This window comes from Pinus tabuliformis, chromosome 1_2 (genome assembly GCF_031772625.1).
Source record: "Pinus tabuliformis cultivar Carrire ecotype Pingquan chromosome 1_2, CPIR1, whole genome shotgun sequence".
Lineage (NCBI taxonomy): Eukaryota > Viridiplantae > Streptophyta > Pinopsida > Pinales > Pinaceae > Pinus > Pinus tabuliformis.
Window position 1 is genome coordinate 264901077 of NC_142298.1, and position 21098 is coordinate 264922174.

Below are 21098 nucleotides of genomic sequence, written 5' to 3' on the forward strand. Positions count from 1 at the left end.
TACGGGAGCCCCGTCGAGGAGTAGCAAGACTGGCTGAGTCGGGTAGAGACGGATGCGGATGGAGCGGCAAAGAGAGCTACAGTGCAGAAGTCCCAAGACAGTGCGAGGCTAGCAGGCTGCAACAGTGCGAGAGGCACAGAAGTGTTGCACTAGTGCAGGATGGCACAGAGAGGTGTGCAACGGTGTAAGATGCAGGGAGTTGTTGCAGCAGCGTAGAGGTCAGAGAGGGAGCACTTGTCAGCGGCAGAGGGAGCTTCAGCATCAGTGGGTGTCTCTAGCCCAACAGGGAGGTCAGATTGGGAGATCAGTTACTTACTTCTCAGTAACTGAGTTGCAGTGCAGCAGTGGGCAGCACGATGCAGCATGATGAGAGGAGGTGTAGTGCGGATGCAATGTTGGGAGAAAGGACCAGCAGCAGCACAGATGCAGAGAGCGCTGTCATACAGATGCAGCAGTCACAGTGGCAGAACCATGGGTAGCAGTATAGGAGGTAGCAGTGCAGAGGATGTTGGGCAACAAGGCCTAGCATCAGCACAGGTACCGATGTCAGATGATCAGAGTAATACTCGGTGAGGAGTATTGCTAAAGCATAGTCCTCGCTAAGAGGGAGTGTTGATTTGGGGTAGCATCGGATGTGCTCTAGCCACGAAATTTCGTGTAGAGGTTGGGGCACATGAGATCTCCAATACCCAGAAAGGGTTTGGGCATATTCTAAACAGATCAAGAGATATTAAAATTATTAATATTTTTAATGGAGTCCCTAAGTCTAAACTTAGGGAAAATAAAATATTAATGTGTATTAATATGAATCTGTGTTAGAATGGTCCAAAAGACATGGATCAAGCCAGATCTAATCTTAGTTATTGATTAGGGACTTAATCTCGACCGTTGAGATGTCAATAGGAAAAGTATAAGAGGAGGCTTGAGGGTCACTTGGAGAACACACCAGAGTGATCAGTCATTCTATTCTCTAGAGCGAGGTTTGCTAAGAGAGATAGAATTAGTGATCGGAGAGCAGCTGAGAGGCATTAGGTACAGAGATACAGAGAGGCAAAGATAGTGCCGAGAGAGCAACAGAGCAGCCAAAGAGAGTGACGCAAGAGCACCCAGTGCTCATGCAGGGCCACGCAGAGGTAGCTAAGTGTTGCGCAGAGCACCAGAGAGGCTAGCGTAGCTGACGCAGAGGGTCAGCAAGCTGGCGCAGGGCCTCCTGGGGTTGACGCGGGCCAAGATAGGCTGACGTAGGGCCAGCGTTGGGCTAGGAGAGGCTGACGCAGTCTAGATTGGGCAGACGCTAGGGTTTCTGGGGCAGATTGGTGCTGAGTAATTGCCGGAAGGATTATCCGAGGTTTTAGCCAGTAGATTTGTCAGAAACTGAGAGGTATTACTGCCAAGGAAATTCTCTGTTGGGTAGGCCAGTTCTGGCACCCAGATTGTACTCTGATATTTCTTAATAAGAAAACCCTCAGATCGCTGCACCAGTTTTCCCACATTGGGTTTTTCCGGGGACATTAGTCCAAAAATAATGGCGTCATATGGTGTGTTTGTTCTTGTTTCTTTTAGTCATTGATCTGTAATATGTTGAGCATGCACTGGTGTTTATTTTCAGTGTTTACATTGTAAATAACTTGTTAAGGAAAATAACAAGTAGGTAGGAATAAATCAAATAAAGTGCATGAAGGGTTTCTAACTAAGTAAACTTAGAAACTTCAACACAACCTTCCCCTGTGATACCCCATGACAACTTTGGGATAGGATGATTAGTTCTCATGTGGGCCAAGATGATTAGTTCTCCTGTGGCGACTGTTGGACAGGATGATTCGTTCTCCTGTGGGACGGGATGATTAGTTCTGCTGTCAAGGCATCCTACCCATGCAGTCTGGGACTCATGGGAAGTAGCTCTCATCTGATCAATGAGCAGGGAAATGGGGTTAGGGACCGTAGTAGTGCTAACGATGGAAGCATCGTTGTATCTACCGTACTCCCTATGCTAGGATGACCTCCATTGATCTGGGATCAGTATGAGTGGTTTGAGACACTCTCTTGTGATATTGATCTAGGATCAATAAAACTGACTTCGGGTCAGTAAGAGTGATCTAACACACTCTTCAGATGAAACTAACTTCGGGTCAATAGTGAATGGTATGAGACATTCTCGATCAATTCTTCTTCTTCATGGTTCAGCAGTGCAGGGCACTGATGGCAGAGATAGTACAGTCGGACATATGGATCAGGGGATAGAGTTCTCCCTAGTTGAGAGGGAGTGTTAAAATTGGCAACTAGGGCCAAACTCCATGTGGGTCATCTTATTAATGGTCGTTGATATTTTTGTTAGATCTCTCTCATCGAGAGGTGTAGGATTGATTTAAAGATCATCCGATTTCGATAAGTATTCATGGAGGTATGAATTTATTTGTGTTATGGGGCAATTCATCAAGGTCGACCAGCAACCAAATAAACCCCACTTGTGCTCAACATTTTAGTATAAATAGAGGTGCCTTGAAAGTCATTTGTACACACATCCTCTTGGTGATCTCTTCCTCTCCACTTGTCTTTGGGTTTTGGTGGGAGGAGAGATCTAAAGAGGATACGTTGCCCTAGAGGATGCCCTAGATCCTAACGCTATCATGGAGGAGATTTTAACGCAGTAAAGGAAGCCTACATAACGCAGCAAGGAGAGATCTAATTGTTGGTCTAAAAGAGAGCCCTACGCTGCCCTATACACAGCTCTATTGGAGAGCCCTACGTTGCCCTATACACAGCTCTATTGGAGAGCCCTATGCTGCCCTATACACAACTCTATGGAGAGCCCTACACTGCCCTATACGCAGCTCTATGGAGAGCCCTACGCTGCCCTATACACAGCCCTATGGAGAAGCTCTATGCTGCCCTAACCGCAGTCCTCCAGGTGATATAAAGGAAGACTATTCAAGCATGCCCCAGTCACAGCCATGGAGGAAGGAAGGTCTGAAAGCGGCTTGTATGACATGGAGAAGAGTGTTGAAGGGTATACATTGAAGTCTGTCCAGCAAGGCAGCATATGTTAGGACTGTGTTGATAATAGTACAGTCACTTGGATGGAGAAAACAGTGATGATACATTGAAGCAGCATGATGTTGCAAGCAGCAGATATATTGCAGCAGCATGTTGATGAATGTTGCAGCATAATGAGGGGCAACACAATGGTGAGGTACAACAATATGATATAGCAAGTTCATAGTGCTGCTAGTATAACACATTGGGACAGCAGCATGATACTTAGTGCAGCAAGTACAGCTAGCATGCAAGGGACAGCAAGCATGCTAGGGACAACAAGCATGCTCGAGACAACAAGCAAGCAAGGGACAGCAAGCTAGCTAGGTGCAGCAAACACATAGGTCAGTATGGCAACATGGTGCAGCAATGGCACATGATGCAGTACAGTGATGGGTACCATCATGATTGATGAAGCATGATGAGATGCAGCATTGTGATGATGGGTGCAGCATGGTGCAACACGGTGAGGCGCAGCATGAAGACGAGATGCAGCACAATGATAGGTGGAGTCACCTTGGAGAATCAGTTGAAGCAGCGTGTCTTCAACTGATCTCATGTATCGTCTTCTTAGAGATGATCTATGCTCTCATCTAGATAAGTCAAAGTGTTGACTTCAGTTGTAAATGTACTATCTCTCTCTGCTGAACTATTGAAGAACATATAAGAAGAATTGATCAAGGGTTTCCCCACATTGGGGTTTGTCCCTGGCTAGCGCCACATCTTGTGTCCTCTTGTCTTGGCTTGTCTTCTGTGATTTATGTTTATGTTCTATCTGCAGTATACTTTAATGCTGATGTGATTGCTAATCTGGAAAAGGTATTGAGCTAACTATGAAAATTGAAATAAATTGCTCCAAGCATAGAACATACATAAACTTAACAATATTCTACACCCTTTGGAACTCTTTTCTATGGCACTTACCTTAGGATGTGCACTAGTGTAATTGAAGGGTTGAGATATGCTTTGGAGGAGTGCCTTATCCTAGAAACCTCCAATATTCACATTAGTCAACCATATTAAAGTGGATATTTGCTTGAGAGCTCCACTCTAGAGTGCTTGCCTTGGGATTTGTTATGGTGTGTTGGAGATAGTTGGATACTTTCTTAGGGAGTGCTCCACTTGTGCATTGTAATAAACATAAATATATAAATAAATATCAATAAATAATAATAATAAATAATGACAAGAAGTGAATATGCCACAAAGTGGCTAGTTCATGCCAAATATAAACACTAAAAAGGTAAATAATATTTCAATTAAGTATAGTAATTGAGAAAGTAGATAAGAAATCACAGAAATATTAAAAGAATTTATGGAATTCATCAAATCAATAAATAATTGTCCTCATAAAAATATGAAATAAAAGTATATAAGATTGGTCACATCAAAATCAATGCATCACATAAAAAGTGACAACCACTTTTTTTTGTCTTTTAGGAAACAAAAGTCAACAATAATAAGTCAAAGTTACCACAACAATTTTAGAAAAATTCCATATTAAATGTCTTTAAATTTATTTTCTTACCTCCCCTTTGATTCTTCTCAATTTGCTATTGAGAGTATAATAACCCTTGACTCTTGCTCGCCCAGTCACCCACTCACAGAGTAGACCTTTTCCTCACAATTTGCGACCACCTACTCCAACTCGTAGTTTGCAACCTCTAGCTCCAACTTGAAATTAACTCCATGAACCCTCGGTTATTGCTCAAACCGTCACTCACCCGTGCATCTGCTCCAGCAACTGTTAGTTTTTGTAGCATCGGATGGTGTTTTGGTCACAATACTTTGTAGAGAGGCTAAAACACATGAGTTTTCCAAAACCCATAAATCGTTTCTGGAAATTCCACCTAGGGATGGCTTAATTAAATTAATTGACCATAATTAAAAAAATTCTTAAGTCTAACTTACGAAAAATGGTTAATTAATAGTAATTAACTGAGAGAGGTGAGAATTCTCTAGAAACTCACACAGATCGACTTGGAGATGATCTCAACCATCGATTAAGTTTTAATTGTAGTCATTGGAGTCCCAACTGGAGATTATAAGAAGAGGTCGATTGGTAGATGGAGAACGCACTAGTGTAAATACCCAGTTGCCTAGGCAATTTGAATTTCTAGTAGCAGGAGTGATTCAGCAGTGGAGATCAAGCCAATGGGCGAGTAACAGGTGGCAAAGGGGCAGCATAGCAATATTCCGAACAAGTTTCCAATTCCAGAGAGTCAGAAAGAGGAGGCCGAAATTTATCTCCGGGAGGTTGCACAGGGGTTGCACAGAGCATCACAATAGGCAGTTCAATTTGACTGAAGGGAAGGTCATTTTCAGTTCCAGAGGCCGGGAGGATTTTCTAGAGTGCCGGAGAGACATTTTCCCAATCAGCGGTAGGTAGGATGGCTTGATTAGCATCAGTTCTACGCTGAACGTGAGAGGCTCTGCGCAGGGCCTGCGGGGTTTGGGCGGCTTGCTTTTCAGAGGTAGTCAGATGTCGAGATTGCTTGGAGAGAGGGTAAAATCCCTCAGTATATTTTTGCCAATATTTCTCTCAGATAGAATCGTCAGTTTGGCGACAGTTTATTGTACTCATAAATTCTGGTCCAAGAACGTCTTTGCGAAAAAAAATTGGCGAAGAAAAGCTAGGAAGCGGATTTTTTTTTGCGGGAGTGCACTCCCAAACAGTTGTGAATCGGGAGTGGGAACCAGGGGGAAGCACGGGGGGGAGCGCTCCACCGCAGCACTGAACAAGGCCAAAAATAATGATGTTGCCTCCAGTTAGTGTGGATCTTTCATATCAGATTATCCCCTTATAGTGTATCTGTCAAGGATAGACAGAGACCTCACAAGGCAAGATAACAAGTGGTTGTCCCCACTTGCCCGCTCGAAGTTGTCGAGGCTCACATGACTGACATTTGTCTTTTGGTCTGCATGCCAGCAGCCATATTATGTACCAAGATTCCCAGATGAGCAAATGTTGGTAATTTGTTCCTAGAACCTGATTATTACTAGATACTTGATGTAAAAACTATAAATAAAGCCCAAGCCTCCTCATATGGAGCATTCAAAAGTGAATTCTTGAGAGTCCACGTCTAGGATGAAATTTTAGAGTTGAGTACAACGCAGCACACATTTGGTGTCATGCCATTGGTGATCATAATGTCTGCAAATATTCATCAGCGTTAGAGTCAATTGTCTTCTAAGCACCCTTTTGTCTGTGCTCTATCTTTCTAGTCTTCGAATTCTATATCAATGATTGTGCATGGAATATTGTGACCATTCCAATTCTGATTAAATGACTAACGTAGTCCAATCCCCAATTTGTTACTTGCTGGTTGCAACAGCTCTTAGAATGAGTGTTCTGTAATTATATTTTCCTATCAATAAAATCATTTTTCCATCTTGTTGAGCTTTATCTTAGATCTATAAAAAAAATCAAAGTATCTTCGACCTAGATCATTTTATCTTGCTAATATTCAAGGCATGGCCAATCCGAGCAGAAGTTCCTTCTAGTTCTACAGTGCAGATGTGAAGCCATGAATCCATTGAAGACAATTGGAGATGTTTGACGTCTACCTTTTCAGGTGCCCCATAAAGAATTTTCCTTGGCTTTGGCTTTTCCTGGCTGTATGATAATTTGCAATGGAAGTAATTTAAAATCAAAAATCAAAACCTGGATATCTGGCAATATAGTCAGGAATACCTGTACAAGAACCAATTTGACAAGAGGTTCAACACTGCCTTTGCTTAGTCCTTTAAGGTGATCTTCTTTATCATACTTTAAAGCAGCTGTCGCATCACAAAACCCTGTCAATTTATTATATGTCAACCACCATATCAGGCATTTGTTAATGAACAAGTGACATAATATACACGATTCCAAATGAAAGCCCCTTGTTCTAATGTGGTTTATTTTTCAGGTGTTTTGGATATTAGATATGCAAAATATTTATGAATTCCACATATCATTAGGGGATATTTGAGGTCTAAGATGAGCCTCATAAGGAAACTAATAAAATAATAGTTAAAATAATAAAATAAAAGTTGTGAATTTTAAAAGGGAGAAGAAAATTATGATTTGAAATCATATTTTTGACTTAACTCTTTATAGGTTACTCAAGCGTAGGCAGTGAATGGATGTGGAGTTAAATTTTGCATCCAATGAGTACTCACTATGCATATTTTTGATAGACCCACACTGAGGGCCTATCAAAACTATGCATAGTGGGTACTCATTGGATGCAATTCTGCATCCAACTACCACCTACACTTGAAATTTGACTAAATCTATAAATAGAAAGGTCAAAAATATGATTTATAAAGGTAGTTTTCTTCCTTCCCCTCCAAAGATATTTAACCTTATGGTTGACATCATCATCTTGAATACTGTTGATTATTTTAAAGTTGATTATTGATAACAAGTTTTTTTCTTTTGAGGGCCAATTTTGACCTCGGAATTCCCTAATGATTTGCAGTTGACAATTCAGTGTTGCCATTGAGAGAATAGAATTTTGTTAAAGATCATCTGCTGTTAAAACTAGTGAACTTATCAAAGGTTGTTTGCTATGTATGAAACGGGTCTTCTATGTTTATTACAGAGAATCATAGAATCTCCAAAACATCTAAAGATGCAAGTTCCAGCTAAACAAACCATTTCCACAAAGAAAAATATGATTTGGGTACTCAGTCATTGCCAACTTTGAGACTCATATCACAAGCACAGAAGTACAAGAAATAAACCTGTGAGTTTGAACATTCATTGTTGATTGGTTTTACTAAAGTTTGAAACAGAACATGAAGGAAAAGGAGGCTTAACAATAATGAATAGGAATAAATGACACATAAGCTAATTCACATGACACAGGCATACGAGATATGCATATTGGATACGCAGTATGTAGACCTCCCAAAACAGGATATGCAGGATACATAAAAAACTATATAATTTGAAAAAAATAGAATGAAATATAGACACACATAAGTAACCTTTTTGAACATTTAGAAAATAGTACTACATCAAATGGTGAAATGTCGAATGATTTATTGGCTTAAACACATCTTTATAACAAATTTGAAACCATAAATATTTGTTTTGGTGCATTGTTTTAACTTTTAACACTCTGAAACCCTAAAATTTTGTTTCAAGGCATTGCTTAGCCCCCTACATGTTGAGCGCATGGGTACATGTAAGTTTTGCAAGTCCAACACCATGGGATATGTGTCTTGCACAAGACACATATCCCATGCATGTCAAACATGTGGGGCCCACATACTATGTGTATCCACATGTCAAATGTGGATACAAGATACATTTGAATATTGAACAGGATAGTAGCACCGTATGATTAAGGTCTAATAACAAAGTGGTTGATGCTCATTAAACAATGCTAAACTCGTTTGACAGATTTGTGCCCTCTGGGAGATCATTCAGAAAGAAAATCCAGCCTCCATAAAGAAGGAATGAAATTCAAAGACACCAAAGAACTAGATTCAATAATCAATTTAATAAACAATATACTAGCAAATAAGTCAAAGTTTACATGAAGTTTTGGTGAGTGTTGGAATCATTAGTGTAATTTGTATATATGGTTGGGGCTCATGTATCATTATTACTTGCAACAATCAATCTATTGAACAATATACAAACAAACAAGTCTTACAAGAAGTTTTGGTGAGTGTTGGAATTATTAATGTAATTTGTACATGAAGCCATGGCTCATGTATCATTAAAACTTGTAATGATGGGTAAGGACATATTCTTTTTTCTTTTATTGTATTACTAGGTATGGTTAAGGGTGAGCTAGTCAAACTAGATATGTAGGTTTAATTGTTAGTTTATGTAGCTCAAACAAGTGTTCTAGTCTCAGATTGTGTCTATGAGGCTAAGGAACACAGTGGATTAATTTTCTCCAATACCCAGAAAAAGTTTCTAAGGAAAATTACCTTAATTAGAATTAATTAGCCAGTTTATTAATTTTCCTAAGTCTAACTTAGGGAAATGGATTAATTAATCGGGATTAATTGAGGTAAATCGATTTCCCTCTAGTGACTTCTAGAAAAATCATTTGATAGGATCAAGATGATCTTAGCCATCGATTGAGATTAGATTGTGGTTGTTGATTGCTCAACGAGAGATTATAAGAGGAAATCTATGGGCACTTAGAGAACAACCAGATAGATCAGAGACACAGATTTGTAGTGATAGCAAGGGCGCAATGGTAGCATGAGGGCACTAGAAGATGTAGAAATTTTGAATAATATAACACTTATTCACAGAGATTATCCTGATTATACACTATTTGCGGAATGCATGCATAATACATAACCTCCTCTACGTTGATCATCAATTTGTGGAATTAAAACAATCGCATGCGCACATTGAAACATCAATCACACATATCAACACAATATGTAATGGGGAAAGCATACAACTGAAAACCCCCAACTATCTGTATATTATAATGATAGAGAACATATAACAATACATAGTACAATACTCCTCACAAGTACTTAGTACTATCTCCACCTGCTACACACAAACTAGCTCAGATCTGAACAAGTCACGGGTTCAAATCTCCTCCACTGTTTGCCTGCCTCTACTACGCAATCCAAGTTGAGAATAGATCAGATCCAAGTTCGAATTCCCTTTGCTTGTACTGCGCAATCCTCATTGGCAATCTCAATCAATGATTGTGCAAATCTCATGCACAGCTATAGTCACAACTGATAGTAGTCTCACCCTTTCACCCACCTCTAACACTTGTCTCCACCGAACTGTCCATGCACTGAGTTAACTGATGTATTCTTTAGTTGATTTATGAGTTAATAATTAGTGAACTAATTAATAATTAATTCACATCACTCATCACTAGTGTATTTGGCAGTTAGACTAAATACAACTAGTTCAACTAAGTCAAACTGAACACAACTCCATCAACTCCTCAATCAACTCCACCAAACTCAATCACTTGAGTTCTAACTGAAGTCCATCATGCAATAGCTCAACTAACCCATAGGAAAAGCGTATTTTCTTCTGGCAGTTGCATGTGCCACATCCGTAGCTCGAACGGAAGTGCTTTAGAGGATAAGATAATGTTTATAGTCCAAATATTATTAAGAGCTAATAATATTCGACTGTTCTATTTTTACACTGGCAGTCTAAAAATAGACTCCACCCATATGTCTAAACATAAAGGTCCATCTATTTTTACCAACATGACCAATCATCCATAAATAGCATCCTGCAACTCATAGACCATGATCCATATGTCTAAAAATAGACATGGTCTAAAAATAGACTTTGCGCCAAAAATAGCCAGCGGGCCCACTTAGTGAAGGCGACTTCTTTTCACTAAGCTCCATCATCTTGTTGCATTTTCAACACTCCCTCTCAACAAGATATGGATTATCTGCAACCCCTATCTTGCCTCTGTGGTATTCGAATTTGCTCCTAGTGAGCGCCTTCGTCAAGATATCAGCATCCTGATCCTCCGTGGGAATGTATAAAAGTAACATGATTCTCCGCTGCACACAATCTCTGATATGATGGTACCGAATGTCGATGTGCTTGGATCTATCATGAAATACTGGATTAGCCAAGAGTTTAATCAACTCTGGGTATCACAATAAATCACAGTAGGCTCCAAGTGTAACCCGAACAACCCGACCAGGATCTTCCTCATCCATATAGCCTCGCATGCAGCCAAACTTGCTGCCATATACTCGGCCTCTGTTGAACTGAGTGCCACGGATCTCTGCTTCCTGTTGTACCAAGAAACTGTTGTCGACCCGATACTGAAGATCCCTCCAGATGTGCTCTTTCTATCCGTTGGGCTCCCTGCCCAATCTACATCCGTGAAGCCACATAGCTTCACCTCATCCTCCTGTCTGTACCACAATCCATATCCCGATGTGCCTCTGAGATAACGCAATACATGCTTGCCTGCCTTCCATAAGAGCTTGGTTGGCTTAACCATAGCTTGTGAAAGCTGGTTAACAGCATAGCATATATCGGGTCGTGTATTGACCAGATACATAAGCGACCCCACCAACTGTCGATAAACAGTGGCATCCACTACCTCCGCTGAAGTAGCATCCTCCTTCCTCCAACCTCCAGGAAGAGGAGTATCAACAGGCTTGCAGCCATGCATGTTGAACTTCTCCAGTATCTCCCGGGCATACTTACCCTGAGAAACAAATAGTTCATCACTGCGCTGCCAAATTTCCAATCCCAGGAAATAATGAAGGAGGCCCAAGTCCTTCATCTCAAACTCTCTAGCAAGATCCTCCTTGCATGAAAGTATCAACAGCTCATCTCCCGTCAAAATCAAATCATCTACATAAAGTACAACGATCAGCAACTTACCCTCCACCACAATCTGGTATAGGTTAGCATCCACCTCACTCTTGGAGAATCCAAGTCCGGTGAAATAATTGTCTATCCGTGTGTACCAAGCACGAGATGCTAGTTTCAACCCATACAGCGCTCTCTTGAGCCTGCACACATGCGACTCGCTGCTGAAGATCTCGGAACCTTCGGGCTGCTCTATGTACACCTCCTCCTCAATGACTCCGTTGAAGAACGCAGTCTTCACATCCATCTAATGAATGTGCCACCCCATCTGCGCTGAGAGAGCAAGAATCGTCCGTATGGAAGAATACCTTGCGACAGGTGCAAAGGTCTCCTCATAATCTATCCCCTCTATCTGTGAGAAGCCTCGGGCAACAAATCTTGCCTTGTACTTCTCCACACTCCCGTCAGCTGCCTGCTTCACTTTGTAGATCCATCTCGAACCCATCACTGATTTCCCCTCCAGTCTTGGGACAATCTCCCATGCACTGTTTCTGACAATCCAATCATACCCTTCCACCATGGCATCTACCCATGCGGGATCCTCCACAGCTTCCTCAAAAGAGGATGGCTCAGTCACGACACATTTGCTCACAAGAGCCATGTATCCAGTGTACCGATCAGGTGACTGTCTCTGTCTGTGCTGTGCTGTAGGTGGTCCTACAACCTTCTTTGCATCTTGAGCCAGTCACTCAGCTTCTGTAGTGCACTTTCGCCCTCTGATGGTTGGTGCTGCATGAGTGGTCTCTTCCACTCCATGAACTTCATCTTGTCGCTGATCCACGTCCTGAAGCTCATCCTTATGAACTAATAGCTCCTCATCTGCATGGAAGTGTGGCTCCCTCTCAAGCGAACACTTCATGGCTTTCTCCTCCTGAAATTTGATATCCCGTCGCACAACAGTCTTGTGACTGTCTGGCAAATACACACGATAGTTGTGGGGCGGATCAGTGTACCCCACAAATATCCCAACCTCTGCGGTCAGCTCCAGTTGCTTCCTGGCATCCTTCGTCACATGCATGTAAACAGGAGAACCAAAAATCCTCAAATGGGAAATATCAGGCCTCTTACCAGAATAAGCCTCCTCGGGTGTACTCATGCCAAGTATCTTGTGAGGACAACGGTTCTGCAAATATACTACAGTATTGCATGCCTCCGCCCACAAGTGAAGGGGTAGGCCCTGATCATGCAACATCGCCCGTGCAGCACCCACGATCATTCTGTTCTTCCACTCAGCGACCCCATTCTGCTGTGGGTTATGGGGAGCTATGAGCTCTCTTCGAATCCCTTCTGCGCTGCATAAGTCCTTGAACTCGCCAGAGATGAATTCACCACCATTGTCGCTCCTAAGAGCCTTCACCTTCTTCCCCAATTCCTTCTCGACCAGTGCTTTGAACTCACAGAACTTTGAGTATGTCTCACTCTTCTTCTGCATGAAGAATATCCAGCACTTTCGAGAGAAATCATCAACAAAGGTCACATAGTACTTGTGCTTTGCTGTCAAAGCTACTGAGAAAAGTCCACACGTCTGTGTGAATTCTCTCAAGGATCGTCGTGGCGCGACTATCCTTCTCGTGAAAGGTGGCTTTCACAAATTTTCCCAAAGTACACCCCTTGCACTGATCTGACTGCGCAAGAGTGCCTTTAGGAAGCCCAGTAGAAATCTGCTACAGTATCTTCAAGGCTCCATGGTGAAGGTGGCCCAATCTCCGGTGCCACAGCTCGCCATCATCCCGACTCACCAATCCTTCTACCTTGCATGCCATTGCTGCGCAGCCATCTACATGCAATTGATAAAGGTTCTTGACTCGAACCCCTATCTTCCGGGTTTCTCCAGTTGTCTTACTGTGCAGGAAAGCCTTTCCCTCGCTGAAGACAACATCATATCCCTTGTCTTCTAACATCGCCACAGAGATAAGATTCTTCTTCAATCCTGGAACATGCATCACTTCCTTCAATACGAAGGGTTTACCAGACTCCCTCTCAAAGGAAATGGTACCGATATCGGTCGCACTGTATCTACCATCATCGCCCATCTCAATGTGCACTCCAAGATCTTTCTCATCCAGATCAGAAAACAAATCTTGATCTCCTGTCATGTGAAAAGACGCACCACTGTCCAAGAACCATACCGATCCCATCACACTTGATACCAAGCATGCAATCAGCAAAAAATCCAGCTCAAATTGCGAGGCTAAGGCCTCTCCTGCTGCAGATCCAGCAGCTTGCTTATTTTTCTTCTTCTGCAGACAATTTGTGGCATAATGTCCGTGCTGGTGACAGTGAAAGCACTTCACCTTGGACATGTCTTGCTTCTTGCCTTTCGCACCGGAATGAGAAGCTTTCTTGTTCTTCCCCTTCTTTGCTTTGGCAGCCAAAGCACAATTTTCTTCATCAGATGCCTTTGATGAAGATCCATCCCTGGTATTCCGCCTGATCTCCTCTTGCACAAGATCAGACCAAAGTCTCTCCCATCCTGGCAATTTCTCCCGACCATTGACAGAGTCCTGATAGGAATGCCAACTCTTCGGAAGACCAAGGAGAGCCAAGCTCACCAAGTCCTCATCATCGACAGTCACCCCCACACTTCCCAGCTGATCCCGGCATTGGGTGAACTTCGTGAGATACTTGGGCATACTGTCTCCTTTCTCACACTTAATGTTTCTGAGTTTATCCTTGAACGACAACTTCCTCTAGTCGCTCTTGCTTTGGAATAAATCTGTCAACGCTTTCCACATCAAGTATGGAGAAGCCTTTCCATGCAGGTTGGATACAATGTGATCCTTCACGCCCTCCAACAGAATCCTTCGACACTTTGTTGTCTTCTTTTGCCAAGCATCAACATGAGCAGCATCAGTAGGCTTTGAGACCTCAGCATCTATGAGCTCCTTCAACCCATTGTCATCTAACACCACCTCCATCATGTCTTTCCATGCAATATAATTCGAGCTGCCTTCAAGGGCATACTCCAATCACAATCCGTTGAAAGACATTTCAACTTCGACACCAAGAAAACACTGCTGCAAATTCGAATTCCACCAGCTCAAAACTCAACCGCTTCTGATCTAAAATTCGTGAGAACAAAGTATTTCTCGTACAGAGATTGACTGTATGGGCATTTACCGGATATCTCACCTTCCAAAAGAAGGATGAATCCAGAGGCTACCTAGCCCGATTACAGACTCTGCCTGAAGAAATAAAATGTAATCACTTTCTAAATAATAGATCTGATGATCAACTTCGCTCCGATACCATGTAGAAATTTTGAATAATATAACACTTATTCACAGAGATTATCCTGATTATACACTATTTGCAGAATGCATGCATAATACATAACCTCCTCTACGTTGATCATCAATTTGCGGAATTAAAACAATCGCATGCGCAAATTGAAACATCAATCACACATATCAACACAGTATGTAATGGGGAAAGCATACAGCTGAAAACCCCCAATTATCTGTATATTATAATGATAGAGAACTTGTAACAATACATAGTACAATACTCCTCACAGGTACTCAGTACTATCTCCACCTGCTACACACAAACTAGCTCAGACCTGAACAAGTCACGGGTTCAAATCTCCTCCACTGTTTGCCTGCCTCTACTACGCGATCCAAGTTGAGAATAGATCATATCCAAGTTCGAATTCCCTTTGCTTGTACTGCGCAATCCTCATTGGCAATCTCAATCAATGATTGTGCAAATCTCATGCACAGCTATAGTCACAACTGATAGTAGCTCACCCTTTCACCCACCTCTAACACTTGTCTCCACTGAACTGTCCATGCACTGAGTTAACTGATGTATTCTTTAGTTGATTTATGAGTTAATAATTAGTGAATTAATTAATAATTAATTCACATCACTCATCACTAGTGTATTTGGCAGTTAGACTAAATACAACTAGTTCAACTAAGTCAAACTGAACACAACTCCATCAACTCCTCAATCAACTCCACCAAACTCAATCACTTGAGTTCTAACTGAAGTCCATCATGCAATAGCTCAACTAACCCATAGGAAAAGCGTATTTTCTTCTGGCAGTTGCATGTGCCACATCCGTAGCTCGAACTGAAGTGCTGCAAGAGGATAAGATAATGTTTATAGTCCAAATATTATTAAGAGCTAATAATATTCCACTGTTCTATTTTTACACTGGCAGTCTAAAACTAGACTCCGCCCATATGTCTAAAAATAGAGGTCCATCTATTTTTACCAACATGACCAATCATCCATAAATAGCATCCTGCAACTCATAGACCATGATCCATATGTCTAAAAATAGACTTTGCGCCAAAAATAGCCTGCAGGCCCACTTAGTGAAGGCGACTTCTTTTCACTAAGCTCCATCATCTTGTTGCATTTTCAACAAAAGATATCAGCAGTGATTGAATACAGGGTTGTCGAAGGAAATTACTCACAGTGATTTCCAGAGTTTATAGGAGATTGGTTTTATCTGCAAAGAGGCCAAGTTTCCCAGTGGTGCGAGTTGCTTCAAAGAGGTTGAGTTGTCGGAGCAAATGTGAAAATTCGATGACCATGATTCCTATTGCAGCAACTAATAATGTTTCTTCTATTTGTTAAATTAATCAATCAATATTATTTGCAGTTTCCTACGGCAAATATCGAAACATACACATTGTGTTGTCGCATAGAATGTCTAGGCAGCGCGACAATGCTCAGAGTAAGGGTTGTCACTCTAATCCTTACTCACTCCGTTTAGACTCCCTTCTAGACAAGTCAAGGGGGGTAGTCCCTTAGGTAATTAGATAAGGATAGCCTGTGAAACACAGGCTCTAGGAGATTTTAATGATGAACAACTTGATGAATCTAAAGCGAGTCTCGGTCAATTGAGATAGATAGATTAGAATAAGACACGATCACAAGATAAAAACGACTATAGACCAGTGTGACGAACATTGACAATCAAGTATGATCAATATAAATGCCCAAAACTTTAACATGCAAGAGATTCCAGATTTCAAATGATTTTCTCTAGGAATTCAAATCTAGAACATTCAACTTTCTCCTATAGCCAATACGATTTTAAACATTTATCGCACTTGACAATAGAGAAATATCAAAAACGCATTTAATCACCAAATAACACTAAGGAACTTCAAGTTTAAATTTTAATTATTCCTTAGGCAATAACTTTAATGATAACTGAAGAATAAATCAAAGGGTCAATGAATCGAAGTTTTAATGGGCCATAGGCCACATTAAAAATTTATAATGTTTAAGCGCAATTCCTTTAATTTAATTTAGTTTATTTCGTTTTTTGAATTTTTATGATTTTAGAAATTTTTAAATGTTTTTTTAGATTTTTTTTAAAGATTTTTATATTTTTTTAATTTTGATAAAAAAATCAAAATAAAAAAAGCAAATGGAAAATAAAAGGAAAACCCAAAAATCAAAATCAGAGACAAAGCAAAAAGAAATAAATCAAAAAACGTAAATAAAACAAAGTCACAAATAAATATCAAAAGATTAAAACAAAAATTAAATCAAAGGCCAAAAGACAAAAAGGGAATTGAACTATGCCAAATAATCGATCGAAAATGTAACCTGACCCACATACATGACAAATGAAACTAAAATTGAAATGTGTTGAGTTTTGTTGTGCGTATTGTGTGCAGGTCCGACGGCGGAAAGGAAAACTCGATGGCAGACAACAAGGAGGGCGAGAAGGGTTTGCAGCCGCGGGGAGAGGAGAAAAGGTCAACGGAAAGAGAGACATGAGGAGCATAGAGCTGTGATGGAGCCGTGGAAGAAGACTGCAAGTTGCAGTTTGAATAGATAGTGGACAGCGATTTAAGCCAGCGTTTTGCAGGTTAAGGCAGCTCTTGGAGGTGTAGCAGAGATGGACAGCGACGGGAGCAGCGTAGGCAGCTACAGGGCAGCGGGATGAAGGGAAGAAGCTATGCAGATGGGAGGAAGGGTTTGCTTGCAGGTATGCGGAAGCGGGAATGGAAGTTTGCGGAAAGGTATGAGGGGCTGCATGTTTATCGATGAAGGGAAATCAAGTTTAGAAGGATGTTGCGAGTTAGGGAGCCACGGGGAGTATGGCTGAGGAATGGCAACGATTTTTGCAAGGTTTGAAGTCGTGGACAAAGCAAGGTATGGCAACGTGAATGCATGGAGGATCCGAGGATATACGATGGAGCAATGAGAGTGAATGCTACAGAGAGGAATAGGCCAATGGACTGAGGAATAATGCAGATCTGGTATATGGCAGCAAGGGCTTAAAAAAAATTTCGAAATTGCACAGCGAACCCAAAAACTCAGGCAACAAACTAATCAGCGAAAATGGTGGCCCAGAACCTCTTTAAATCCACCAGAACTTCTTTAATAATTTTCCAAAAATCTTAATTTAAAATTTTGAATCAACTTGCTTCAGATTTAACGCTGAAACACTCACGAAATTTCCAAATCTGAATTTAAATTTAAACCCCTGGACTGCAAAATGTCTGAATAATATCCCTGGAAAATGATTTTAATGAACCCCAGAGATTCAGATCTTACCCTCCAGGGCCTAGATCTGGACTCTATGTAGATTTCTTCCTTAGATCTGTAGCTGCAAGACAACAATAAAACACCCAAACGATATATACAAAAACCCAGAAAAACCCAAGTCAGAAAACCAAAAATAATTACAGATCTATGTACATGAATGACAAATCTATCAGATCTAGGGAGTGTGAGTCCCACTCTACTCCCAGATCTGATAATCTGAGGCTCTCAACAGCCAGATCTATCAATTTGGCACAGAAAAAATTTAAATTTTTTGAATTTTAAAGGAGGTGCTAAGCTCAAAAGCCTTCATGCAGCACCCATAAAAAATATCTTATGATAAGCCCAGAATCAAATTAATCTAGGCCCTTCAGAAAACACGGATCGAAAGTTCGCTGGTCCAACTGAAAACTTCCCTGAACGCCCGATGATCTAAAAATCAAGATTTTCCTGCAAAACTCAATCAAGCCATCAAAATAGAGTGAGAAAATGATAATAAAATTCAGATAAATAGAGATACCTACTATTATATTCAAAATTTAAATTATCGTTTAAACCCCAGCGACTGAGCAAGATACCTGTAATCAAATCACTCTTCAGAAGCTATTATCAATGGCCAAAAAAATTTACACGTGAAAAACGACACATCTTACAGTATTTCCACGAAGAATAACACCAGCGAAGATTAACCCCAAAGTCTTTCTTTATGATCCGAATGAAAATTTACACGAGAGCTTTTCGCTTAGCACACGACTCAATGGCTTAGGATTTTAATTAATTTGGCCAAAAAAATTAATTAATTAACCTATGAGGGGATAAATTATTTTTCCAACCCTCAAGACACTTTACATCATGATTTTTACATTTTTTACATCTCAAGGGGAAAACCCATTTGCAAAAGACCCTCACAGACTACCCAATTCTGCAACACAAATATAATCCAGCAGACCAAGCAATTTGTAATAAAATAACCTAACCAAATAGTTAGGATTATTCCCAAATCACTTTTACATAGACTCGATCTAGAACACTAGAACTCCCCTAAAATCCCAGTGACAAAATCCATTCTGGCTTTGGGGTAAGGCTGAAGGAAAACTCTGCCGACCATTCGAGAATGGATCGGTGAGACAAAAAACCTCCCGGAATGTAGATCGTCACCAGAAAAGTAGGTTTACCTAGGTAATTACATACACGACACGGATCTGCTGAGATTATTTACATTATACACATGCAGAATGGGTTTACATTATAAGATGATGATCAAGCTGATGATGATAGCTGGACAGCACGAACACATCAATCAGGCATTATCCCTTTTGCGAAAAAAGGGGGTGTACTGCTATGGGTCATTGACACGTAGTGGTCAACATCTGGCTCTACTTGGCGACACGTTGTTGCACTGGAAGAATGTGAGAATCTAGAATCTGCATCCACGCAACACACAATATAACATAAGTAGCGTCCATCCAAAAAATCATCATATAACGTTAAGCACAGGAAAGATATAACCTCTTCATTTATTAACTACAAAATGAAATATTGAAATAACAGGGCATAAGGTTAGAAATACAATACAAAGATGTCCCGTCACAACAGATGCGTTCAATATAGTGCATACTGAGCATTTGCCTGCTTTCAGGCAAACCTGTCAGTTGTTTCTCAGATGTGCCATGTTCAATCCTGCACACAGTAGGATTTTTTCCTATTTGAAAATCAAGCTGCTCGCGGCCATCTAATGCGTTAAATCGCTTTCTCATTCTCTTTCTCTTGTGTTTTCTCTTTGTGGCAGGCTGTATCAAAGATGAAGTGGAACATTCTGCTTCACAACTCTCGGATGAAGTATGTAGGGTATGCATGACATGTCTTTCTTCATTTTGCATCTGATTCTTATCAATTGTTGTTTTATCTGAGTCACCTTCAATTAGCCACTTTTCAATGGAACAAATGATCTCCTCATAATAAGATGGAGCTTGCTGCAGCAGATAGGGAAGCTTATGATCTATTGACGTTTCCTTGTTTCTTTCATCCTTTGATCGATGTTGAAGTTTCTGTACCTGTATGGTTATGGCATCCATCTGGGTAGAGTGTTCATCCTTCATAGCACTGACTTCTTTGGCGTGGTTTTCCTCCATGGTCAATAACTTATTCTAAAGACATGTCTGACTAGCTTCCATATTTTTTATTACTTTGTCATTTTTTAATTAGTCACCGGAGAATCCACAGTAAGAACTTTTTTCTGCCAACGTTTCGAATCCCAACCGGGATCCATCATCAGGACAACTAGAATGCTTGATAGAAGAAGAGCAGATTTTAGGGTTTAAATAGAAAGGAGGGAAGGTCGGCTCTCATTTTTGAGAAGTCGGCTGCCTCTGATTTAATTAATTAATTAATTATTATTATTATTATTTTTATTTATTTATTTATTTTTATTTTTTTTTATTTTTTTTTTAATAATTGAAATGGTTATTATTACTTTAATCCTTATTAATATAATAATTAGTAATAAGTAATATTAATTAATATATATTATTAATGAAATGATTATAATTATTTTTATTATCAATTATTATTATTAAAACAATAATTAGTAATTAGAACTATTAATTATCAAAATTAATGATTATTATTATTTTAATTATTGTTATTAATATAATAATTAGTAGTTAGTAATATTAATTATAATATATATTAATACTAAAATTAACTGAAATGATTATAATTATTTAATTATTATTAATATAATTATTCGTAATAAATATAATGATTATTATTATTATTTATTTATTTATTTATTTTTTATTTTTTAATCTAATAATAATAAAGAGAAATAATTATTAATAGAAATATTATGTTATTAATAATAATTATTAATTCATTTAATAAAAATAATAATAAGAATTAATAATATTAAATAATGCTTAAATAAAAATTATTAATCCTGGCATATAGAAATTAGAATTTGATATTTAATATTTATTATAATATATTATTTATTTTATTTTTATTTTTTATTTATATTATTTTTTAGTACAATGATAATTATATTCTTAATTAGAATAATTATAAAATTAAAAATGGTTAAATTTTATAATTATTTTGAAAGAATAAATATTTAATGTTAATTATTATTATATTAAAATAGATAAAATTAATAAGGGTGATTAAATTAAAAACTTAATTAATTAATATTGTAAATGTTTAA

At 39.5% G+C, this 21098-nt stretch overlaps 1 protein-coding gene across 4 annotated transcripts in view; it reads right to left on the reverse strand.

The window, feature by feature from the left end:
- LOC149205368 (uncharacterized) overlaps window positions 1–21098 on the reverse strand; it is a 260188-nt gene that overhangs the window by 136213 nt on the left and 102877 nt on the right. For 3 of the 4 annotated variants that reach the window (XM_089393457.1, XM_089393455.1, XM_089393454.1), the window contains exon 2: window positions 6728–6831. In XM_089393457.1, coding sequence (XP_089249583.1) covers window positions 6728–6831 — 104 coding nt within the window. The remainder of the gene's footprint in view (window positions 1–6727; window positions 6832–21098) is intronic. The other variant, XM_089393456.1, reaches the window with a different exon arrangement.